The sequence below is a fragment of the Hyperolius riggenbachi genome, chromosome 9, assembly GCF_040937935.1.
Source record: "Hyperolius riggenbachi isolate aHypRig1 chromosome 9, aHypRig1.pri, whole genome shotgun sequence".
Taxonomy (NCBI): domain Eukaryota; kingdom Metazoa; phylum Chordata; class Amphibia; order Anura; family Hyperoliidae; genus Hyperolius; species Hyperolius riggenbachi.
The window spans coordinates 82096839-82120512 of NC_090654.1; the positions used below are offsets into that span (position 1 = coordinate 82096839).

At 45.4% G+C, this 23674-nt stretch overlaps 1 protein-coding gene and 1 pseudogene across 1 annotated transcript in view; one reads left to right on the forward strand and one right to left on the reverse strand.

The window, feature by feature from the left end:
• Positions 1-2463: 2463 nt before the first annotated feature.
• The window catches only part of ARL8B (ADP ribosylation factor like GTPase 8B), a 53111-nt gene continuing 31900 nt past the window's right edge, over positions 2464-23674 (reverse strand). Inside the window, exons 7-8 of the mRNA XM_068253112.1 lie at positions 6563-6611; positions 2464-2605 (exon numbers count right to left, since the gene is read on the reverse strand). Of these exons, the coding sequence (XP_068109213.1) occupies positions 2530-2605; positions 6563-6611 (125 nt within the window). The 3' untranslated portion in view covers positions 2464-2529. The remainder of the gene's footprint in view (positions 2606-6562; positions 6612-23674) is intronic.
• LOC137532333 (zinc finger protein 300-like) lies at positions 9843-11202 on the forward strand (annotated as a pseudogene).

The window sequence follows — 23674 nt, forward strand, 5'->3', positions numbered from 1 at the left end:
ATGGTGACTCTGGACGAGCTGCAGAGATCTACAGCTCAGGTGTGGGAATCTGTCCATAGGACAACTATTAGCCGTGCACTGCACAAAGTAGGCCTTTATGGAAGAGTGGCAAGAAGAAAGCCATTGTTAACAGGAAAGCATAAGAAGTCCCGTTTGCAGTTTGCCACAAGCCATGTGGGGGGCACAGCAAACGTGATGCTCTGGTCAGATGAGACCAAAATGGAACTTTTTGGGCAAAATGCAAAACGCTATGTGTGGCGGAAAACTAACACTGCACATCACTCTGAACACATCATCCCCACTGTCAGATATGGTGGTGGCAGCATCATGCTCGGGGGGTGCGTCTCTTCAGCAGGGACAGGGAAGCTGGTCAGGGTTGATGGGAAGATGGATAGAGCCAAATACAGGGCAATCTTGGAAGAAAACCTCTTGGAGTCTGCAAAAGACTTGAGACTGGGGCGGAGGTTCACCTTCCAGCAGGACAACGACCCTAAACATAAAGCGAGGGCAACAATGGAATGGTTTAAAACAAAACATATCCGTGTGTTACAATGACCCAGTCAAAGTCCAGATCTAAATCCAATCGAGAATCTGTGGCAAGATCTGAAAACTGCTGTTCACAAGCGCTGTCCATCTAATCTGACTGAGCTGGAGCTGTTTTGCAAAGAAGAATGGGCAAGGATTTCAGTCTCTAGATGTGCAAAGCTGGTAGAGACATACCCTAAAAGACTGGCAGCTGTAATTGCAGCAAAAGGTGGTTCTACAAAGTATTGACTCAGGGGGCCGAATAATTACGCACACCCCACTTTGCAGTTATTTATTTGTAAAAAAATGTTTGGAATCATATATGATTTTCATTCCACTTCTCACGTGTACACCACTTTGTATTGGTCTTTCACGTGGAATTCCAATAAAATTGATTTGTGTTTGTAGCAGTCATGTGACAAAATGTGGAAAACTTCAAGGGGGCTGAATACTTTTGCAAACCACTGTATCATCAGCAAGCTGAAAGAACTCTGGGTCATGCCCAGCGGGCCTGCAAAAAAAAAATTCACCGTTTCCAGTTATCATAAAAAACAAGATTATTCTGTACATAAACAAATACACATTAAATCGGGATTCTAGCATAACTTTAAAACAATCTGTAAAACCGCCGCCCCCCCCCCCACACACACACACACACACACACACACACACACCCCCAGGGGATACTTACCTCGGGAGGGGGAAGCCTCTGGATCCCAATGAGGCTTTCCCCATCCACTTCACCCTCCAGTACCCAGCGCTGGCAGCCCCCAAACGCCGGCTTTCCGATCGGGCCTGGTTATGTCCGCCTGAGCACGTTCCAAAAGCCGCTACTGCGTCCACACTGGACCGGGGAAGGTAAATATTACAGGATTACAGGCAGTTAGGGCTCATTCACATTCACATTTGATGAGCTATCGCCATTAACGCTTCTGTAGCATGCTAATCACGATCGCTCTCAAATCACCGAAAAATGCCTCATGTAATGCGTTTGCGATTGCCGCTAATTGCGAAACGCCCGCAATCAGCGGCAGTCATGGCAGTGAGATCACTGTTATATACTTAATATTGTGCTAGCGCTTTAAAAAGTGGTAGCGCTTTAGTGATTAGCGGGAATCACCGGCTAATTGCCTAAGGCCCCATTCACAGTTGAAAGCGCAAAACACTGGTGCTTACCGCAGGCATTTTGCGCGAGTGATTTTTCAGCAGAAAAATCACTGAACACTGCGGCAATTTTTCCACAAATGCGATAAGCGCTTCTATAGCACTAAAATGCGATCGCCGGGAAATTGCCTGAAAATGGTGCAGGCGACGCGTTTGCGTTTCACGATTTTGGGCGATTATCTCCCCCTTCCTTCCTGCATACAGCGATCCCTGGTGTTTAGTGGTTCCCTTTCCCTTACAGTGATCCCTGGTGAATAGTGGCACACCCCCATACAGTGATCCTTGATCTCTAATGGCTCCCCTCTACCCCATACAGTGATCCCTGGTGTCTAGTGGATCCCCCTCATTCCCCCGTACAATGATCCCTGGTTTCTAGTGGCTCTCCCATACAGTGATCTCTGGTGTATAGTGGTTCCCCCCGTCCTTCCCCCATACAGTGATCCTTGGTGTCTAGCAACACCCCCTCCCACCCCCATACTGTGAGTCCTGATGTCTATTGGCACCTCTCCCGTACAGTGGTCCTTGGGGTCTAGTGGCTTCCCCCCCTCCTTCTTTCATACAGTGATTCCTGGTGTCCAGTGGTTTTCATTGTAAACCGCCTCTGGCTCTCCAGTTCAATGACTATCATATGAATAGCTTTCATTCACTGAATAGCTTATCAGTTAGAAAAGAACACAAGAGACAACATTTCACACTAATAACAGAAGATATGTTATATTTGTTGGCGTGACAGAGAAGTGTTTATGCTCCAGAGCACACTTTTTCCCATTCTTTTAATCTAGGAGTCCACTGGCACATCGAGGATCCCTGACACTGTGCTGTTCATCCCAGAGACTGCGTTCAATGATTCAGAGTGAGGCTAATACAAGGTCCTTGTGGTTTTATGCCATAAGATGTGAAGTCACAAACTGCAGAGCTGAGAAAAGAGTAAGGTACACCTTCAAATAAAAAATCTATTCATCATAGTTATCAAAAACATAAAAAAAAATATTTAAAACATCACAGTTAATAACATTAGAAATGTGCTTTTTCAGCCTCATTGGAAAAGTATGTTGAGATCAGAAGTGGATTAAGATGAAATATTTCCCGAGGCAAAATAGCAGTTTTTGCCCACTGCTGATAGGTACCTGGCTTGTTTTAGTAAGATTTGGTGGGGGCTAGCAACCACCGGGTCCTTAGACTCTCTCCAGGCCCTAAGCAGCTAAAATATAATAACTATTTTATTGACCTTTTTTAATCTATCACCTGCTCTCAGAAGCTTTATCTGCCGGGAAAGTGTTTAATAGCTGTAATACCTTATAAGCGAGGGTTTTACTTTATGCCAACTAATTCCCAACTGGAGAGAAACGTTCAGTTGCACAGCTGAATGTTAATGCTTTCAGGCAGGAAAATAATAAGGAACACAGCATAGGTATTGGTTTGCTTGCCATTGTACATACACATGTCTGTTTCATCTTGTCACTTAAGTTTCTCTTTAACCACTTGAGGACCACAGTCTTTCTACCCGACCAGACACTTTTTTTCCATTCAGACCACTGCAGCTTTAATGGTTTATTGCTTGGTCATACAACCTACCACCTAAATGAATTTTACCTCCTTTTCTTGTCACTAATACAGCTTTCTTTTGGTGCTATTTGATTGCTGCTGTGATTTTTAGTTTTTATTATATTCATCAAAAAAGACTGGGATTTTGTAAAAAAAAAATGATTTTTTTAACTTTCTGTGCTGACATTTTTCAAATAAAGTAAAATTTCTATATACGTTATTGTCCAAATTTATTGTGCTACATGTCTTTGATAAAAAAAAATCCAATAAGTGTATATTTATTGGTTTGGGTAAAAGTTATAGCGTTTACAAACTATGGTGCCAAAAGTGAATTTTCCCATTTTGAAGCATCTCTGACTTTTCTGAGCACCTGTCATATTTCATGAGGTGCTAAAATTCCAGGATAGTATAAATACCCCCCAAATGAAGATTTTATTTTTTTCACAAGTTATTGGAAAATTACACTTTGAAACAAAAATAAAACAAACAAAAAAAAGTTTCCATTTCTGCTAACTTGTGACAAAAAAAAAAAAATGAAATCTGCCACGGACTCACCATGTCCCTCTCTGAATACTTTGGGGTGTCTACTTTCCAAAATGGGGTCATTTGTGGGGTGTTTACTGTCCTGGCATTTTGGGGGGGTGCTAAATTGTAAGCACCCCTGTAAAGCCTAAAGGTGCTCATAGGACGTTGGGCCCCTTAGCGCACCTAGGCTGCAAAAAGGGGTCACACATGTGGTATCGCCGTACTCAGGAGAAGTAGTATAATGTGTTTTGGGGTGTATTTTTACACATACCCATGCTGGGTGGGAGAAATATCTCTGTAAATAGACAATTGTGTGTAAAAAAAAATAGAGATATTTCTCCCACCCAGCATAGGTATGTGTAAAAATACATTCCAAAACACATTATACTACTTCTCCTGAGTACGGCGATACCACGTGACACTTTTTTGCAGCCTAGGTGCGCTAAGGGGCCCAACGTCCTATTCACAGGTCATTTTGAGGCATTTGGTATCTAGACTACTCACGGTTTAGGGCCCCTAAAATGCCAGGGCAGTATAGGAACCCCACAAGTGACCCCATTTTAGAAAGAAGACACCCCAAGGTATTCCGTTATTAGTATGGTGAGTTCATAGAAGATTATATTTTTTTTGTCACAAGTTAGCGGAAATTGATTTTTATTTTTATTTTTCACAAAGTGTCATTTTCCACTAACTTGTGACAAAAAATAAAATCTTCTATGAACTCATCATACACCTAACAGAATACCTTGGGGTGTCTTCTTTCTAAAATAGGGTCACTTGGGTTCCTATACTGCCCTGGCATTTTAGGGGCCCAAAACCGTGAGGAGTGGTCTGGAAACTAAATGACTCAAAATGACTGTTCAGGGGTATAAGCATCTGCAAATTTTGATGACAGGTGGTCTATGAGGGGCCAAATTTTGTGGAACCGGTCATAAGCAGGGTGGCTTCTTAGATGACAGGTTGTATTGGCACTGAAGTGCAGGAAGCGCAGGATGTTCTCAAATCGTGACCTGGACATGGCAGCAGAGAACATGGGCATGTGATGTATTGGGTGCGTAAACCAATAAGACCGCAATACATTCTTTTTGACTAGACCCATGTTAAGGAGAAGGCCCCAAAAAATGTTACGTTCGCAAACTTGGAGTGGTTTCCACCGAAAAGGCTGGGCATGGTAGATTCTTGGATTGGTGGTTGCGTGTTGTGAGGCATAACGGTTGGTCTCAGCCACAATTAAGTCATAGAGACCAGCAGTGATCAGAAAAAAAAATTTTCTGTCACTGCGGTGGGGCGGGTGAGGGTTTGGCCGGGTGATCAGAAGACCGCAGGGGGCAGATTAGGGCCTGATCTGATGGATAGGAGTGCTAGGGGGTGACAGGAGGTTATTGATGGATGTCTCGGGGTGATTAGAGGGGAGAATAAATGCAATCAATGCACTGGGGAGGTGATCGGAAAGGGGTCTGAGGGTGTGGGCGGGTGTTTGGGTGTCCACTGGGGGCAGTTTAGGGTCTGATCTGATGGGTAGCAGTGACAGGGGGTGACGGGGTGATTGATAGGTGATCAGGGTGTGATTAGAGGGGAGAATAGATGCAAGCAATGCACTGGCGAGGTGATCAGGGCTGGGGTCTGAGAGCATTCTGAGGGTGTGGGCGGGTGATTGGGTGCCCAAGGGGCAGATAGGGGTTTGATCTGATAGGTAGCAGTGACAGGGGGTGATTGATGGGTGATCAGTGGGTGATTTAGAGGGGAGAACAGATCTAAACAATGCACTTTGGAGGTGATCTGAGGGTGGGTCTGCGGGTGATCTGATGGTGTGGGTGGGTGATCAGATGCCCGTAAGAGGCAGATTAGGCTCTGATCTGATGGGTAGCAGTGACAGGGGGTGATTGATGGGTGATCAGTGGGTGATTAGAGGGAAGAACAGATGTAAACAATGTACTTTAGAGGTGATCTGAGGGCGGCTCTGCGGGCAATCTGAGCATGTGGGTGGGTGATCAGATGCCCGCAAGGGACAGGTTAGGGTCGGATCTGATGGGTGGCTGTGACGGGGTGATTGACAGGTGATCAGTGGGTGATTTTACAGGGAAGAATAGATGTATACAGTACACAGGGGGGTGTCTGAGGTGGATCTGAGGGTGTGGGGGTGATCCGAAGCCCCCAGGGGGCAGTTTAGGACCTAATCTATAAAATAGCGCTGACCGATAGTGACAGGGAGTGATTGATGGGTGATTAGGGGGGTGATTGGGTGCAAACAGGGGTCTGGGGGTGGGCAGGGGGGGTCTGAGGGGTGCTGTGGGAGATCAAAGGGCAGGGGGGGGGCAGGATCAGTGTGTGTGGGCACATACTAGGGTGGCTGCAGCCTGCCCTGGTGGTCCCTTGATCACTGGGACCACCCGGGCAGGAGGCAGCCTGTATAATACGCTTTGTATACATTACAAAGCGTATTAAATGCTTACTATGCGGCGATCTGTAGGTTAACAACCTGCCGGCGGTACCGAACGGCCGGCGGGTTGAAGTCATGGGTGGGCGGATGCGCGCGCATAACAGTGCGCGATCCCCAGCCAGATATCACATGCGCGCGCATAACAGTGCGCGATCCCCGGCCAGATACCACATAAGGAGCCGCCGCCGATGGGCTGACAGTGGTAGGCTGAAGGCGGTCCTTATGTGGTTAAAGACATTCAAGGAAATGTTTTGCATGACTATGCCCACTGTCCCTGGGGAGGGGTTAAAACACTTTATTATTTTGTGAATCATGTAAATAATGTTTCTGAATCAATTGAGGAAAATTATTTTTAAAGTTTACCTGTTAACTTTCATTATACTTTTTTCAACGTTGTCTACTTCATGAAGAACTAGAAATAGAAAGTTAATTCAATCACTAACCTAGAAATGCATGAATTCATTAATATCAACATATTTATAAATGTAGTGAAGTGATCGGCCTGATTTGCCCAGAACGTGCCATTACTTCTGCATAAAAAGCTGCTCTTTTCAGATTGCTTGCGATATGATAGGGGTGATTGGGTGAAATGTTCACTACTTTAAAAATGGATGGCTCCCGACATCCGTCCTGGTCCTTTTCTGGCGGGATCAACCATGTCCCGCTTTGAGTTGAATGGATGCATTCCTCTCAATGCTTTCAACAGATCAAGGTGCGTGCTTCTCTCTCTCTATATATATATATATATATACACAAAGGTAGGAGGGCTTTTTGGTCCCTTTTATCCCCCTATACATTCCTAGTAGTTTGGGTCACCCTGAGCTGCTTGGTTACTCTATATATACACACAGGGTGGGCCATTTATATGGATACACCTTAATAAAATGGGAATGGTTGGTGATATTAACTTCCTGTTTGTGGCACATTAGTATATGTGAGGGGGGAAACTTTTCAAGATGGGTGGTGACTCTGGCGGCCATTTTGAAGTTGGCCATTTTGAATCCAACTTTTGTTTTTTCAATAGGAAGAGGGTCATGTGACATCAAACTTATTGGGAATTTCACAACAAAAACAATGGTTTGCTTAGTTTTAACATAACTGTATTCTTTCATGAGTTATTTACAAGTTTCTGACCACTTATAAAATGTGTTCAATGTGCTGCCCATTGTGTTGGATTGTCAATGCAACCCTCTTCTCCCACTCTTCAAACACTGATAGCAACACCGCAGGAGAAATGCTAGCACAGGCTTCCAGTATCCGTAGTTTCAGGTGCTGTACATCTCGTATCTTCACAGCATAGACAATTGCCTTCAGATAAAATCATATTGGGAGACCTAGGGGGCCGTTCAACTGGCCCACGACAATCAATCCACTTTCCAGGAAACTGTTTATCTAGGAATGCTCAGACCTGACACCCATAATGTGGTGGTGCACCACCTTGCTGGAAAAAAACTCAGGAAACGTGACAGCTGCAGTGCATAAAAAGGGGAACACATGTAGCAATTTTCGCATATCCAGTGGCCTTGAGGTTTCCATTGATGAAGAATGGCCCCACTATCTTTGTACCCCATATACCACACCATCAACTGAAGGCAATTAGATACAAGATGTGCAGCACCTGAAACTACGGATACTGGAAGCCTGTGCTAGCATTTCTCCTGCGGTGTTGCTATCAGTGTTTGAAGAGTGGAAGAAGAGGGTCGCATTGACAATCCAACACAATGGGCAGCACATTGAACACATTTTATAAGTGGTCAGAAACTTGTAAATAACTCATGAAAGAATACAGTTATGTTAAAACCAAGCACCCCATTCTTTTTCTTGTGAAATTCCCAATAAGTTTGATGTGTTACATGACCCTCTTCCTATTGAAAAAACAAAAGTTGGATTCAACTTTTACATATACTAATTATACTTTTATACATATACTAATGTGCCACAAACAGGAAGGTGTGTGTGTGTGGGGTGTGGTGTGTGTGTGTATAAATTATCACGGTTGCAAGTCCTGCATGTGAAAAAGAAACAAAAATAATCATGGGCCAAAAAAGATTATCCCCTGCCGTCCTTGTTGCAAACCATCCCCCCCCCCCCCCCCCCCCCCAAAAAAAAAACACGGAAACTTGTCTTTCCACATGGTTCTCAGTCCTGAAAATATTCAGCATACTAAGATCAGCAAATTAAATATTGGAGCTTGCACCCACACGTGTGCTCTGGATCCACTCCAAACCCTCCTTCAATATGTACCTCAAACAAGCCAAAAAACTAATGAAACATAGCGTAACACTGTCCCAACAGCTTATATCCCACCAGCATGCACCAATATGTCCCAAGATAAGCCAATGGTGTACGTTGACAATCACCATCACCAGCAGACACCCAGGTATCACAGCCTCTAATTTTTTTGGTAGTGCTACCAATTGGAGGAGGATTGAAAAGCCGTGTAAGGATTGAAAAGGTAGATGTGGAGAGAAATTAAGCATCATCTGTCTCATAATCAGGACAGCAGAGCAGAGGGTAAGAGGCCATCGTTATATGTGGAGGAGGAGCATAGTTTCTATGTGAGGACATGATAGGAGGGTTCTTGCTCTGGACAATGTGTATCCCATTCCCCCCAGCCATGTGAGAAGCCCCCCTGCAGCCAGGTGTGTGAATGCTGAGTGGGAAGAGGAGGAGAGGAATGAGCTGTGTGTTTGGGGGGCCCTCACATGGTGTAGAGATCCCCCTTTGTCAATCAGCTGTTCCTCCAGACTTTGCAGCAGATCTGCCTGTGTCCCCTCTCTGCTGGAGGTGCTGCCTGTGTCTGCTGCAAGCTGCCATTATCACCCCAGTCACATGACCATATCAATGAGGATGAATGTCGACCAGAGTCACATGACGGAGAGGATAGTATTGCTCAGCCTGGAGGTCATCTGCCTGCTGACTGGAGAGGAGTATGAAGTAGTGAAGAAGACATCTGGTGGGACTCCCAGTAGCCATCTTCATGGCCTATCCACCATCTCAGTGCCTCCACCTCACTCCCTGACACCTCAGAGAAACGATGTGAAGAAGATTCTAGAAGTCATTAGCAAAATGATTGAGCTACTGACGGGACTGGTCCCTATGAGGTGTCAGGATGTCACAGTCTATTTCTCCATGGAGGATCCCCTGATGACGCTAGTTTGCGAAACCGGTCGGGAAGGAGACAGGCGGCACCATCATACTGTCCTTTACTGCTGACCCATACACGCGTGCAACTTTCTCGGGGTTCCCATTGCATGGGCCCCGTATGTAAGTTTTGTTTTTATGCTATTTTTAAGCTGTTTTTACTATGAAAACTCTATATTAAACGGTTTACACTTAGAGTTGCCGTTTGTTTGTTTTTTATGATGTTTACTGATATCCATTCGTGAGAGGAATCATTGCTGAATTGGTGGATCCTGGACAGACTGTTGCTTCCTGATGTCCTACCAAAGCGTTGATACAACCTTATAATGTGGGTTGTCACCAGCTGGTAAGCCTCTTTCCTTTTTGGGTATCCATGATTGCAGAGCTGTGCCGTGAACCCAATATTTATTGTGGTGGAGATTTGCCTGCTTTTATCCTTTGTTGAAGACTCGTCTTTTGTTTTTGGACTCTGCGCTGAGCATATATAATTTATTTCTCCATGGAGGACTGGCAGTATTTAGAAGGACACAAGGACCTCTACAAGGACTTCATGATGGAGAACCAGCCGCCCCTCACATCACCAGGTAGACAGGAAGTTGGGATGACTTCAGGCGGATGTATAATCTCACCTTCAGATTATGGTGCAGAAAATAATGGTGCCGCACTACATTTACCAGCAGAAAACTCCATTGCTGAAAATACACCCAGCAGACATCACCACGAGTACAAATCACCAGATGTCTCCAATCCTGAGGAACCTTCTGATAGATCCCATCCTGTTACCTCAAATACCCATCTAAAGTGTCACAGTGCTGATAGATCAGGAGATCAGTCTTATTCTGGGGAATGTTCCAGTAACTCTTTTACTGATAGAGAGGGAGGTGGGAAGAGTTATCAGTGTTCAGAATATGGGAAATATTGTAGAAACGCAGCACATCTTGCTCTATATGTCAGGTTGCATACTGGAGAAAAGCCATTTCGATGTTCTGAGTGTGGGAAATGTTTTAATCAGAAAACTGATTTTCTTAGACACCAGAGAACTCACACAGGAGAGCGTCCTTATTCATGTCCTGAGTGTGGGAAATGGTTTAGTCGAAAAGCTCATCTTCTTGCACATCAGAGAACTCACACAGGAGAGCGTCCTTATTCATGTACAGAGTGTGGAAAATGTTTCAGTGATAAATCTAATCTTTATAAACTTCAGAGACGTCACACAGGAAAGCCTTATTTCTGTCCAGAGTGTGGGAAATGTTTCAGTCAGAAAGCTGATCTTCATAGACATCAGAGAACTCACACAGGTGAGCATATTTTTTCATGTCCAGAATGTGGGAAATGTTTTAATCAGAAATGTCATCCTCTTGCACATCAGAGGACTCACACAGGAGAGCATCCTTATTCATGAACAGAGTGTGGGAAATGTTTGTGAGAAATCTAATCTTCTTAAACATCACAGAAGTCACACAGGAGAGCCTGCATATTTCTGTCCAGAGTGTGGGAAATGTTTCAATCAAAAAGCCGATTTTCATAGACATCAGAGAACTCACACAGGTGAGCGCCCTTATTCTTGCCCAGAGTGTGGGAAATGTTTCAGTCGGAAATCTCATCTTCTTGCACATCAGAGAACTCACACAGGAGAGCGTCCTTATTCATGTACAAAGTGTGGGAAATGTTTCAGTGACAAATCTAATCTTATTAGACATCAGAGAAAATACACAGGAGAGCATCCTTATTTGTGTTCAGAGTGTGGGAAATGTTTCAGTCAGAAAGTTACTCTTATTAAACATCAGAGTATTCACACAGTAGAGCGTCCTTATTCACATCAGGAATGTGGGGGAAAGTTACAGGCAGACAGTTTATGAAGCTACGGGGATACAAGCACAAGTAATTCCCAAACACATACAGATAAGTTAATTGGCTCCCCCTAAATTGGCCCTAGACTACACTACATGATACATTCATAGACATATGACAATGGTAGGGATTAGATTGTGAGCTCCTTAGAGGGACAGTTAGTCACAAGACAATATATATACTGTACAGTGCTGCGTAAGATGTCGGCGCTATATAAATACTAAATAATAATATGTGGTGGTGAACACAACTGTAACATGCTTGTGGGTTGTGTGTGACTTGGGCAGCAATAACAAAGGGTCAGAGGCTGAGATACCTGGGTGTCGGCTGGTGATGGTGTTTGTCGGCAGACTCCATTGGCTTATTATCTGAGGACATATTGGTGCACAGTGGTGGGATATAAGCTGTTGCAACAGTGTTCCGCTATGTTTCTTTTGATTTCTGGCTTGTTTTGAGGTACGCATTGAAGGCGGGATTGGCTGGATCCAGAGCACACGTGTGGGCGCAAGCTTCAATATTGGACATTAATTCATCTCAATGTATTTACCTTGAATTGTGCAAGCGCTATGGTCGATTTTCCGAAACGCTGCATGTAGCTTCTAGCGTTGGTGACGTTCACAGTTCTGTATTCCCCTAGGGCATTGTAATGCCATGTAATGACGAACCAACAGGAAATGATGTCAAACGTTCTTCTGCTTGCTTTTTTGTGTGCAATGAAACGCAATCGCAGAGCACAAAAAACACCAGTAAAAACAGAGGGACAAGTGTTCTCTGTGCTTTAGCTTTTCTGGTTAAGTAAGAGATAAAAAAAACAACAATATTGCGGGATATCAACCTGAAAAAAATTCCAATTCTGTCTCACCTATCAACTACATATGAATCACAATAAATGGAAATATATAGGGAGCCTGAATTATGCAAAAAATATCAAACATTTTATTCGCCTATTTTTAAATATCACAACAACACCACAGAGTATTAAAACCAATTAAAAATCGCATTCATACAGCAAACACCCTACACCAGGCCGGCCAGGTTATTTCGTAAGACTTAACCAGTTCGCATTCAGTCGTTTTTCGCTTCATGCATCCGAACAATGTTCACCTCCCATTCATTAGCCTATAACTTTATTACTACTTATCACAATGAACTGATCTATATCTTGTTTTTTCCGCCACCAATTAGGCTTTCTTTGGGGGGTACATTTTACTAAGAGCCACTTTACTGTAAATGCATTTTAAAAGGAAGAATAAGAAAAAAACGGAAACAAATCATTATTTCTCACTTTTCGGCAATTATAGTTTTAAAATAATACATGCCTCCATAATTAAAACCCACGTATTGTATATGCCCATTTGTCCCGGGTATTACACCATTTAAATTATGTCCCTATCACAATGTATGGCGACAATATTTTATTTGGAAATAAAAGTGCATTTTTTCCGTTTTGCATTCATCACTATTTACAAGCTTATAATAATAAAAAAAAGAAATATTTCATCTTTACATATATATTTAAAAAGTTTAGACCCTTAGGTAAATATTTGTGTTTTTTTTTTTTTTTTTATTGTAATGTTTTTTTGTTTTTTTTAATTAAACATTTTATGTGGGTATTTTTGGGAGGGTGGGATTGAAATTGTATTTTTTTTTGTAAATATATGTGTATTTTTATTTATATTTAACATTTAGATGTAGTTTACTTTTTGGCCACAAGATGGCAGCCATGAGTTGTTTACAGTGACGTCACTCTAAGCGTACCACGTACGCTTAGAGCGACATAGGAAGCAGAAAAAGCGTAGCTTCCGAGAGAAGCTGTCGCTTTTTCTGCGGGGGAGAGGAATCAGTGATCGGGCACCGTTGCCCGATTCACTGATTCACTGGCTAACAAACCGCCGGCCGGGAGCGCGCGTGCACGCGCGCGATCGGCCGCGTGGACGCGCAGGAGCGCACATGGCTTCCTGGACGTGAGTTTCACGTCCAGGAATGTCAAATAGTTAAGGTGCACCTATTCATCTAATATTACCGGTATATTTCAAAAAAAGTCTTCAGGCCCCTTTAAATCCTGTTAAGTATGCTGTATATGGTCATCCCAGAGGGCAATATCTTCAATCCACCCTTTTTTATATGTAATATTTCTAAGAGCCTCTATGTACAGTCTCTCCAAAAGGAACACCCCCATTACGTGTAGCAACTGGCTACACAACCCTGTCATGCCAGGCTTCCACCGAGGCAGGTTAAACAAGTGACATCCAGCAATAAGTGACTTGGTGAACTGGCTTACATTGCAATAGCGTTTTTCATCAGCTCCACAACTTGTCAAAACAAAGTCTGCACATAGGCTGGTACTCACGCGCCCTGACTAGTTAGCAGGGACTCGCTGTCTCTTTTTCGTTGGCTCCATCCAGGTCACTGGACTCCTGGGGGACCAAGTTGTCCTCTAAAGTTGCCTGCGCCGATGGCATCCATCCGGAGCGAAGCCGGCAAGAGAAAAGGGGCGGAGGCTAAGGGTGGATCGATGCCGCCGGGAACTCCGGCGGGATGACGTCACTGGACACGTGACGCGTTTCGCCAATAAGCTTCTTCAGACGTGTGCGCGTGCGTCTGGGCATAGGACCTTCTTATATGCGGCCATTGCTACGCCCACTGCATGTGTAATTCTGTATGTGTTGCTATGGAGACTCCATCTAGTGTCTATTCTTGAGAAAGCAACCAGAGCCATTTTTACAGAAAGACTTTTAGGTTCATGTCGCTATTAAGCCCATATGGTTGCATAGAATTGCATTTATAAATCCAAAAGGACTCTTTCCTCAGCAACTGTCGGTCAAAGTCCCACCTTCTAGGGCTTATGTTTAATTTATAAATCCCTTTTGCCTTCAAACATTTAGGATTAGAATTATGAACCATTTTAAAATGCATAGCAACAGGGCTTTTTTCATAGCTAGCTTTAATATTGTTAACATGCTCCTGTATTCGATCTCTCAGAGGCCTATATGTTTTTCCAACATAAACCTTATTGCAACTACACCTCAGCTGATAAACAACCTTATCCGTATTGCAATCTATATAATCATTAATCCTATAATTAACAGAGCCATCATAATTAGGAAAAGAATCCCCTTTCTCCATATATGGGCACATAAGGCAATCACAGCAACGAAACATTCCCTTTCTATTTCTTTTGACCATACCAGGTCTATTTTGTTGTTTGAATTCGCTGTTCACAAGCACGTCAGACAAGTTTCTGCCCCTCCTTGCTGCCATATGGGGGTAATCACCCACCAAATTTTTAATAATCGGGTCCCTACCCGGCAAATGCCAATGTTTGCCAAGTATGTCCCTTATTTCATTATAGTGAGATCCATAGGTGGTCACCACCCTAGAATCTTTTTCTTTTAAATTGTCACCTGATCTGTTAACCATCAGATCGGTTCTTCTCTTTGATAATGCCTTATAATAGGCTTTGTTAATTATATGCCTAGGATAACCTCTGGCTGAAAGCCTCGCCTTAAGGTCTTCCGCCTCTATTTTGAAATCCTCAATTTGGCTGCAGTTGCGTCGCAATCGCATGAACTGACCTATGGGTACAGCCCATTTCTGCAACGGCAAGTGAGCACTTTTGGCTGACAGCAAGGTATTGCCGGTCGTCTCCTTGCGTGCCTGTGATCAGTCCATCACCCAATTTTTTAATTTTCAAATCCAAAAAGGAGATCTCAGTTTTACTGTAGGTATACGTTAGAAATATGTCTCTATTATTGTTATTCAATTCACAGACAAACTCGTGTAACTGGGACTCAGTCCCCCTCCAGACAACAAATATGTCGTCCACGTATATTAGCCATAGGGCCACAAGTTCCCGGTACCCACGCATGCCCCTAACCACGGTCTCCTCCCAGAAGCCCAGGTGTAGGCACGCGTAGGACGGGGAACACGCCGCCCCCATGGCCACACCCTTCTTCTGTCGATACAGTTATCCTTTAAATTCGAAGTAATTAAAGTTCAAAATGAGCTTCATCATATCTAACACAAACTCAGAATGAGCCTGCTGTTCTCTATATTTCTTCTCCAAATAATAACTTAGAGCTTCCAAACCCTTTTGGTGTGGGATGAACGTGAAGAGGGCCTCCACATCCAGCCCCACCAAAAAGCAATCATCCTCCACCTGTACCCCATCAATCTCCGCCAAGACAGCTTTTGTGTCCATCACAAAGGATGGCAATTTCTTCACAATATCTTTAATCTTCTGTTCTACGAACTGAGCAACCTTCTCAAGAGGAACATTGTTGCCCGAAACAATAGGGCGGCCTGGGGGATTTTTTATGTCCTTATGGGTTTTGGGTAGTATGTAAAAAGTGGGTATAGTGTAAATCTCAATTTTCAAAAACTTAATTTCCCTTTCTAAGAGGATTCCATCCAGGTAGCCCCATATAGTTTTATCATTAATCTTTTCCACTAATTCCTTAAAGAGACTCTGAAGCGAGAATAAATCTCGCTTCAGAGCTCATAGTTAGCAGGGGCATGTGTGCCCCTGCTAAAACGCCGCTATCGCGTGGCTAAACGGGGGTCCCTTAAACCCCAAAATCCCCTCCGTGCAGCCGGGGATTTCTTCCGGATTGAGGCAGGGCTAACCGCCGCAGCCCTGCCCCATGCGCGTCTGTCAGCGCGTATCTCCGCCTCTCCCCCGCCCCTCTCAGTCTTCCTTCACTGAGAGGGGCAGGGGAGAGGCGGCGAGGCACCACTGATAGACGCGACTAGAGGCAGGGCTGCAGCCGTTAGCCCTGCCTCTAGGAGCAGCAAAATCTACAACCAATTTGGTCGTTGATTTTGCGGGGGGGCGGGGGTTTGGGGGTGAAGGGACCCCCGTTTAGCCGCGGGATAGCAGCGTTTTAGCAGGGGCACATGTGCCCCTGCTAACTATGAGCTCTGAAGCGAGAATTATTCTCGCTTCAGTGTCTCTTTAAAGGGGTTATTGCGTATTCTTTCATATGTATGTTTGTCACTTAACAAACGTTTTACATCCTTTTCATACATTTCCTTCCCCATGACCACTACGTTGCCCCCCTTATCACTCTTTTTAATCTCGATCTCTTTGTTATTCTGCAATTCCTCTAAGGCCTTCCTTTCCACAATACTTAAAATATCTGGTCCACTTTTTTTCTTCCAATTTATCGTCTTTAAAGAGACACTGAAGCGAAATAAAAAATATGATATAGTGAATTGGTTGTGTACTATGAATAATTACTAGAAGATTAGCAGCTAAGAAAATATTCTCATACTTTTATTTTCAGGTATATAGTGTTTTGTCTAACATTGCATCATTCTATAATATGTGCAGATTACACAACACTCAGCATTTAAAATGAGTCTTTCAGAGCAGTGTGGGAAGTAATGACCTCTCCTCTACCGTATTTTTCGGACTATAAGACGCTCCGGACTATAAGACGCACCCAGATTTAGAGGACAAAAACCAAGGGAAAAAAAATTGGTGCATCCATGGTGCAGGAGCATCTTATGGACCTCCCCTCCATTATGTTCCCCTTGTGTCTTCCTTATACCTCTTGTGTTCCCCGTGTCCAGTGACTCCGTGTCCACTGTCCTCTTTTGACCAGTGACTCCCTGTGTCCAGTGTCTCCCTGTGTCCAGTGTCCCCCTGTGTCCAGTGTCCCCCTGTGTCCCTGTGTCCAGTGTCTCCTGTGTTTAGAGACCCCTGTGTCCTCCTGTGTCCAGTGACCCCTGTGTCCAGCGACCCATGTCCTCCTGTGTCCAGTGACCCCCTGTGTCCAGTGACCCCTATGTCTCCCGTGTTCAGTGCCCCCTGGGTCCAGTGTCCCCCTATGTCCAGTGATCCCCCCTCTTTCCCGCTGCGCTCCAATGGCCTGTTCCTATGGCCGGTCTCTGTCCCCATGCCCATATTTACACTACAGCCAGAGACGCTTCAGGTACCTTTCAGTGCCTTGAGCCAGCAGATCTATGTGAGGCAGAAAAACTGACACCCCGCCTGGACCCACTGCAATGGCGATTTCCACATGCCCGACGCTCCAGCTGAAAGTTCCCCGCTCTCCCCACTGTCTTGCCTGCACGCGTAATGAAGAGGTGCCAGCAACGAATCACATACCGGTAGTTACACTTCCGATGTATACTCAGTACAACTTCCAATCAGGCGGGGGGCGCTGCCCCGGACCGCCTATCACAGCGCTCGCTGTGATATACAGTTGGAAAAAGATCCACAGACCAGCCCAGAAAAGGAACTGGCCAATCAGCAAAGGTTCCAGTAGAAAAGTGTCAGCTGACCAGTGTGTCAGCTGACACCCACTAGAGCCACCTCCTCAACCTATAAGAACTGCTCTGGGACGGGTGCTTCCCCCTGGGGGGGCTGGAGGAACGTACATGCTGAGTTACAGCCGCAGGGATGCTGGGGATGCCACTACAGAAATCGGAAGAGGAAGCTTCCTGCAGTAGCCCCCCCCTCTACAAGCATTACAGACCCCAGACACAAACGCCAGAATGCATGGAAACATAACTAATCCACGGTTCAGCTGCACCAGTGCACAGGGCTGGTTCTCTCATGAAGAATTTTAGTACTTTGTTGACACTAACAGCATGCAGTCAGGAGGAGAAGCGAGATGAGAGCGAGCGAGGTGAAGAGGTCATCATTGGTGAAAAGAAGCTTGTTGTGCTGTGTGAGGAGTCCGACAGTGAGTGAGGAGCGGGGAGGCAGGAGAACAGCAGTGTTTCATTTGACTTGCACAGCAGAAGGGAGGAGGTGGTACTGCTGTCCTGACTTAGGAGGATTGGAGTGGCCAAGGATGAGCAGTTTCGTTTGTCACAGGCTCACAGTCAACCAGTGTGCTATTATGTGGAGCTGCAGCATGTCATGTGAGAACATTGAATGAAGCAGAGTAAATTGTCTAGTGCTGTGCGATTATTCCAACTTGGGGGTGGGGCACATACAAGTTTGCCTCAGGCCGCAAAATTTTCACGCTGTATTTTTGACTGATCCGCTAGGCGGATCAGTCAGAAACAATCTTATCAGTCTGCCGACAGCTTGTACTCACGTGCAACTATCGTCAGTGGGAGGGTCTGACGGACCCGCCCGTAGTTTGAAAAAGTATGGCGTGTGTATGCGCCTTAGAACCTGCCCTGCCAGTGCAGAGCTCCCGTCTTTGTTGTCCCTATGTGGAGTTCACAGATTACCGTACTACAGGTCTGTCCCAAGCTGATGATACAGTCCCATCATCAGTTCAAGACAGACCTGTACTGGCAACGTGCATTACGTGGGGAAGAGTCAGGAGGCTCTGCACCAGCAGTGTAGCAGAGCAGTGCGGGACCATGGATCAGATATGTTTCCATGCGTCGTCATCCCGAGTCTGTAGGAAGCAGCAGAGGCAAGCATACAGTCTGAGCCCGGGTAGAGGTTTGTGCACAATGGCTGTGGGGTTTATGCTGCGCCTGCACGGCTCATTGCCCAGATTCTCACATCTCTCTAGCCTCTGCCTCTGCCCTGCTGCCAATACCATGCTTGGATATATGGAGACAAAGTGGGAGAAAGCGCACTCAGTGTGTGAATTATGAAAAGTGGCCAGCCGAACGTAGAATGATCTCACCTCAGTGTAGTGCTGGTTAGCCCGTCTGGGTGTACCAGCTTGCAGGCTTTGTCCCTTTGAGCCAGGGACCAGGCTCCTGGCAACCAGGATTCCTTCGTTCCTCTCCTCTCGCAGCTGTGGATAGCACCACTCGCCTTGCAGTCACCAGCGTTCTGCACTATGCAGGTGCTTAGTGGCCATGGTGGGCGCCAATTGTATGAGTATATTCCCTTTTGTAGAGGGATCAGTGTGCAAGCTGTCTTCCACCTTCCAGCACAAGCGTTACCTGCACTCTGCGGGCGCTTGTTAGCTCGTAGTGTATAATGGAGTTGGCAGGGTTAAGGTGCAAGTCTGTGCAAACAACAATACACGGGGAAGCCGTGTAATGTAAACATCTGTTTATTGTAACGCGTTTCAAAAGGGATAAAGCAGCCCCTTGTTCAGACAAAAGAGCTCTCTGTTTGTCAGGTCTGATCGCTCCCCAGTGTTTGTTTTTTAAATACATTTCCTTATTTTATTTTTTTTTCTAAACCCGCACTCCTTCCCCCAGCCAGCAGATCACCTCTGATCCCCTGGAGAAGACAGCCGTGTCACGCGCTGTACGGGTAATTAGACGGTTTTGCCGTCTTTAACAGTCTCCTAGCAGCAATCGCCACTGGGAGGCTGCCCCGCCTACCAAGTGGAGATGCGCGATCTCCTGCAAAACAGGCCCCAAGGACCGTACACCGATCGGTGTTCGGCAGTCCTGGGGCTGCCCCCTCGGCCACGCCCATCGCCGTGACATGGTCAACGAGCAGTTAAAGGAAACCTGAGCTTAAGAATAGATAAAGAATTATACTTGCCCTGGGCTTCCTCCAGCCCCCTGTAGACTGTCTGCTTGATCGCACCCTCTCAATCCTGTCTGTTCTCCCACAGTGGAGTCAGTGATCCAGCCAGATTGTGGACCACTGAGCATGCATGGTGCTGGCTGCGCACACCCTCCCATCACGCTCCTGTAGCTGGGTGCATTCTGTAAAAGGGCAGTTAGAGTTGGGACCCACTAGAGCATTTTTGGAAGCATTTTGGGATTACTTTCAATCGCTAGTGACTTCCCAAAATGCTTTGCCAATGTAATGGGATGTAGTAGATCCTACTGGAGCGATTGCAATTAGGAAAATTGCAAATCGCAGGCCATGCAGCATTTTGGGAGCATTTCCACTCGAATGTATTGTATAGGAGCAGGGAAATAGCTTCTAAAATTGCTTACAAAGCCCTACCACAAATCGCTAGTGATTGCGATAGTGCTTTGTAGTGGGTCCCAGCCCTTAGTCTTTGTTAACTGTCAGGGGCGTAGCTAGAAATCATTGGGCCGCCCTGCAACAATTTGAATGCCTCCCTACTTGTTTTGGGGGGAAGGAAAGGTCGCAGCAGGAGGAAAAAAGCGTGGCCACACAGGAAGTAGCGTCAGGCATTTAGAGATCGGAACCTCTGGAGTGTGGATGGAGGTATGTGTTCCTGCCTGCTGCCACTGAGGATTGATGCAGAAGGGGAGTGTGCTGAGGGGAGAGCCCAAGGTGAGGGAGGGTGGGGGGCCGGAACTGTCCCCCCACCGATGTGTGGCCATGCTTTCCCCTCATGCTGCGACCCCTCCTGCCCCCTAAAACAGCCCTGAGCAGGCCGGGGCCCCCCACAGGTGCAGGGTGCTGCATCTCCTATTGTTACACCAGTGTGAACTGTGCATGCGCACAAGGCTCCTGGCTATGGAAGCACAAACGGGGTGCACACAACCAGGACTGCACATGTGCAGTGTTGCCCACAACTGGGCCAGTCATGGAATTTACCAGGCCACACTGCAGGAGAACGGAGGGGATCGGGAGGACAGCAATCGAGCAGGCAGTCTACAGAGCGCTATGGGAAGCCTCAGGTAAGTAAAATCCTTATCTATTTTTTATCTCAGCTACGCTTTAAATATAGACAAGGGCTCTGGTGGCCTTTTGGGAGGAAACATCAATTACACCTCTACCGCTTCCTGTCTGAAAATCTGACTTTAGCTAAAAGTCACATTTTTCAAGGAGTATAAACCTGTGCTTACCTTAGGTCAGGCATGGGCAAACATTGCCCTCCAGCTGGTAAGGAACTACAAGTTACACAATGCATTGCAGGAGTCTGACAGCCACAGTCATGACTCATAAAGGCAAATGCATTGTGGGACTTGTAGTTTCGTAGCAGGTGGAGGGCCGAGTTTGCCCATGTCTGCCTTAGGTAGATTTGAACTCAGAACGGGAAGAACAAGGTAAACACTGTTTTGGTGAAGCTCCAATTAACCAGGGCTGTGGCGTCAGTACAAAAATCCACCGACTCCTACTCCTCAGTTTAGGATTTCACAGTCTGACTCCTACACTACGATTCTTCTAATTTGCATATTACAATCTTGTTGATTGAAAGTATGTAACATGAAATTCATCTCTTAACTGCCAATGCTTAGGAATTTTAAAAGACAACTGAAGTGAGAAGTATATGTAGACTGCCATATTTATTCCCTTTAGTCATTGGCCTTGATTCACAAAGCCGTGCTGTTTAGCATGGGCGTGCTAAACAGTTAGCACATGAAGTGCCACACGCAAAGTGGCGCGATCGGACATTTGCACGAGATAACGCAGACTTTGCACGCGATCACGCGGACTTTTGCACATGCAAAAGTCCACGATTACGCCACTTTGCGCGCGCAAGAGTCCGCGCGCGGCACTTCATGTGCTAACTGTTTAGCACGCTAACTGTTTAGCACGCTCCACAGCCCTATAATCAACCGCATTCTCTAAATAAATCACACACACACACACACACAATGGTTTGCTTTCTACCAGTTTATTGTTCATTAACAATCCACCTCTCAGCTGAGAAAAAAGGTTTTACCCAATCATTGCCATAAATAAGACACATAAAGCTTAATTTTCTCATTTAGAAACAAAACGTCTGTACAGTTAAAATAGCCTATAAAAACCCCCATTGTCGTCAGCAAGTTCAAGGGGGAAGCGTGTGGGGGAGGGGAGCGAGGGATTCACTAGAAATTAATTTAATTCTATTTACAAGGCTGACGGGAGTGACAAACATGCACTGGCTGAAGTCCACAGAACTAGAGAGGGGAGAATGATCTTGTTGGAGAGGGGAGTTGCCTCATAAAGGGGTGGGGGGTTAATATGCAAAAATCATGGACAAAGTATTGTACCGCAAAGAACCAGAATTCACACAACAAGCTTAGTTACTAAACCAGAACTAAAGTGAAAAACAGAAGTATATTTATTGCACTATACACTCATCTAAAGGATTATTAGGAACATCATACTAACACGGTGTTTGGCCCCCATTCACCTTCAGAAATGCCTTAATTCTATGTGGCATTGATTCAACAAGGTGCTGAAAGCATTCTTTAGAAATGTTGCCCCATATTGATAGGATAGCATCTTGCAGCTGATGGAGATTTGTGGGATGCACATCCAGGCCACGAAGCTCACGTTCCATCACATCCCAAAGATGCTCTATTGGGTTGAGATCTGGTGACTGTGGGGGCCATTTTAGTACAGTGAACTCATTGTCATGTTCAAGAAACCAATTTGAAATGATTCGAGCTTTGTGACATGGTGCATTATCCTGCTGGAAGTAGCCATCAGAGGATGGTTGTCATGAAGGGATGGACATGGTCAGAAACAATGCTCAGGTAGACCGTGGCATTTAAACGATGCCCAATTGGCACTAAGGTGTGCCAAGAAAACATCCCCCACACCATTACACCACCACCAGCCTGCACAGTGGTAACAAGGCATGACGGATCTATGTTATTCTGTTTACGCCAAATTCTGACTCTATCCAGACTCATCAGACCAGGCAACATTTTTCTAGTCTTGCATCAAAAGTGAAAGATAAGCGTGCACCTTCCATCCATACCAATCTAGTTTCTTGCAAGCAAACATGTAACATTGTGGCAGTAGAGTAATACAATCAACAAACGTGTACCTGGATGGTTGTGATGCAGGTTGCTTCCAATGGAGGTAGGAGTGAGGCACTAAGTGGAATGCATCATGACCAAGCGTCCATTTGGACACGAAACGGCCGTCGCTAGGCCCACCTTTGTCCCTCACTCCCACCTCCATTAGAAGCAACCTGCATCACAACCATCAAGGTACACGTTTGTTGATTGTATTACCCTACTGCCACAATGTTACATGTTTGCTTGCAGTAAACCAGATTGGAATGGATAGAAGGTGCACGCTTATCTTTCACTTTTGATGCAAGATTCAACCTTTACTTCCTTCTGGTATTCCTTTGCGGAGCACACGTCCAGCAAGCAGTGGAATGCATTTGCCACCATCTCTAGTCACCTGCTTACTAAGGTTATGTGATATTTAAAAGGGGCAGTGCCACACCATCCTTTTTCTCCCAATACGGAACATTTTTCCAGTCTTCACCTGTATCCAATTTTGGTGAGCTCATGCAAATTGTAACCTTTTTTCCCTATTTGTAGTAGACATGAATGGTACCTGGTGGGGTCTTCTGCTGTTGAGCCCATTCGCCTTAAGGTTGTGCATGTTGTGGCTTCACAAATGCTTTGATGTATATCTCGGTTGTAACCAGTGATTATTTCAGTCAACGGTGCTCTTCTATCAGCTTGAATCGGTAGGCCCATTCTCCTCTGACCTCTAGCATCAACAAGGCATTTTCACCCACAGGACTGCCGCATACTGGATGCTTTTCTGTTTTCACAGCATTCTTTGTAAACCCTAGAAATGGTTATGCGTGAAAATCCCAGTAACTGAGCAGATTGTGAAATACTCAGACCAGTCCCTCTGGCACCAACAAGCATGCCACGCTCAAAATTGCTTAAATCACCTCTTTCCCATTCTTATGCTGGGGATACACGGTACGT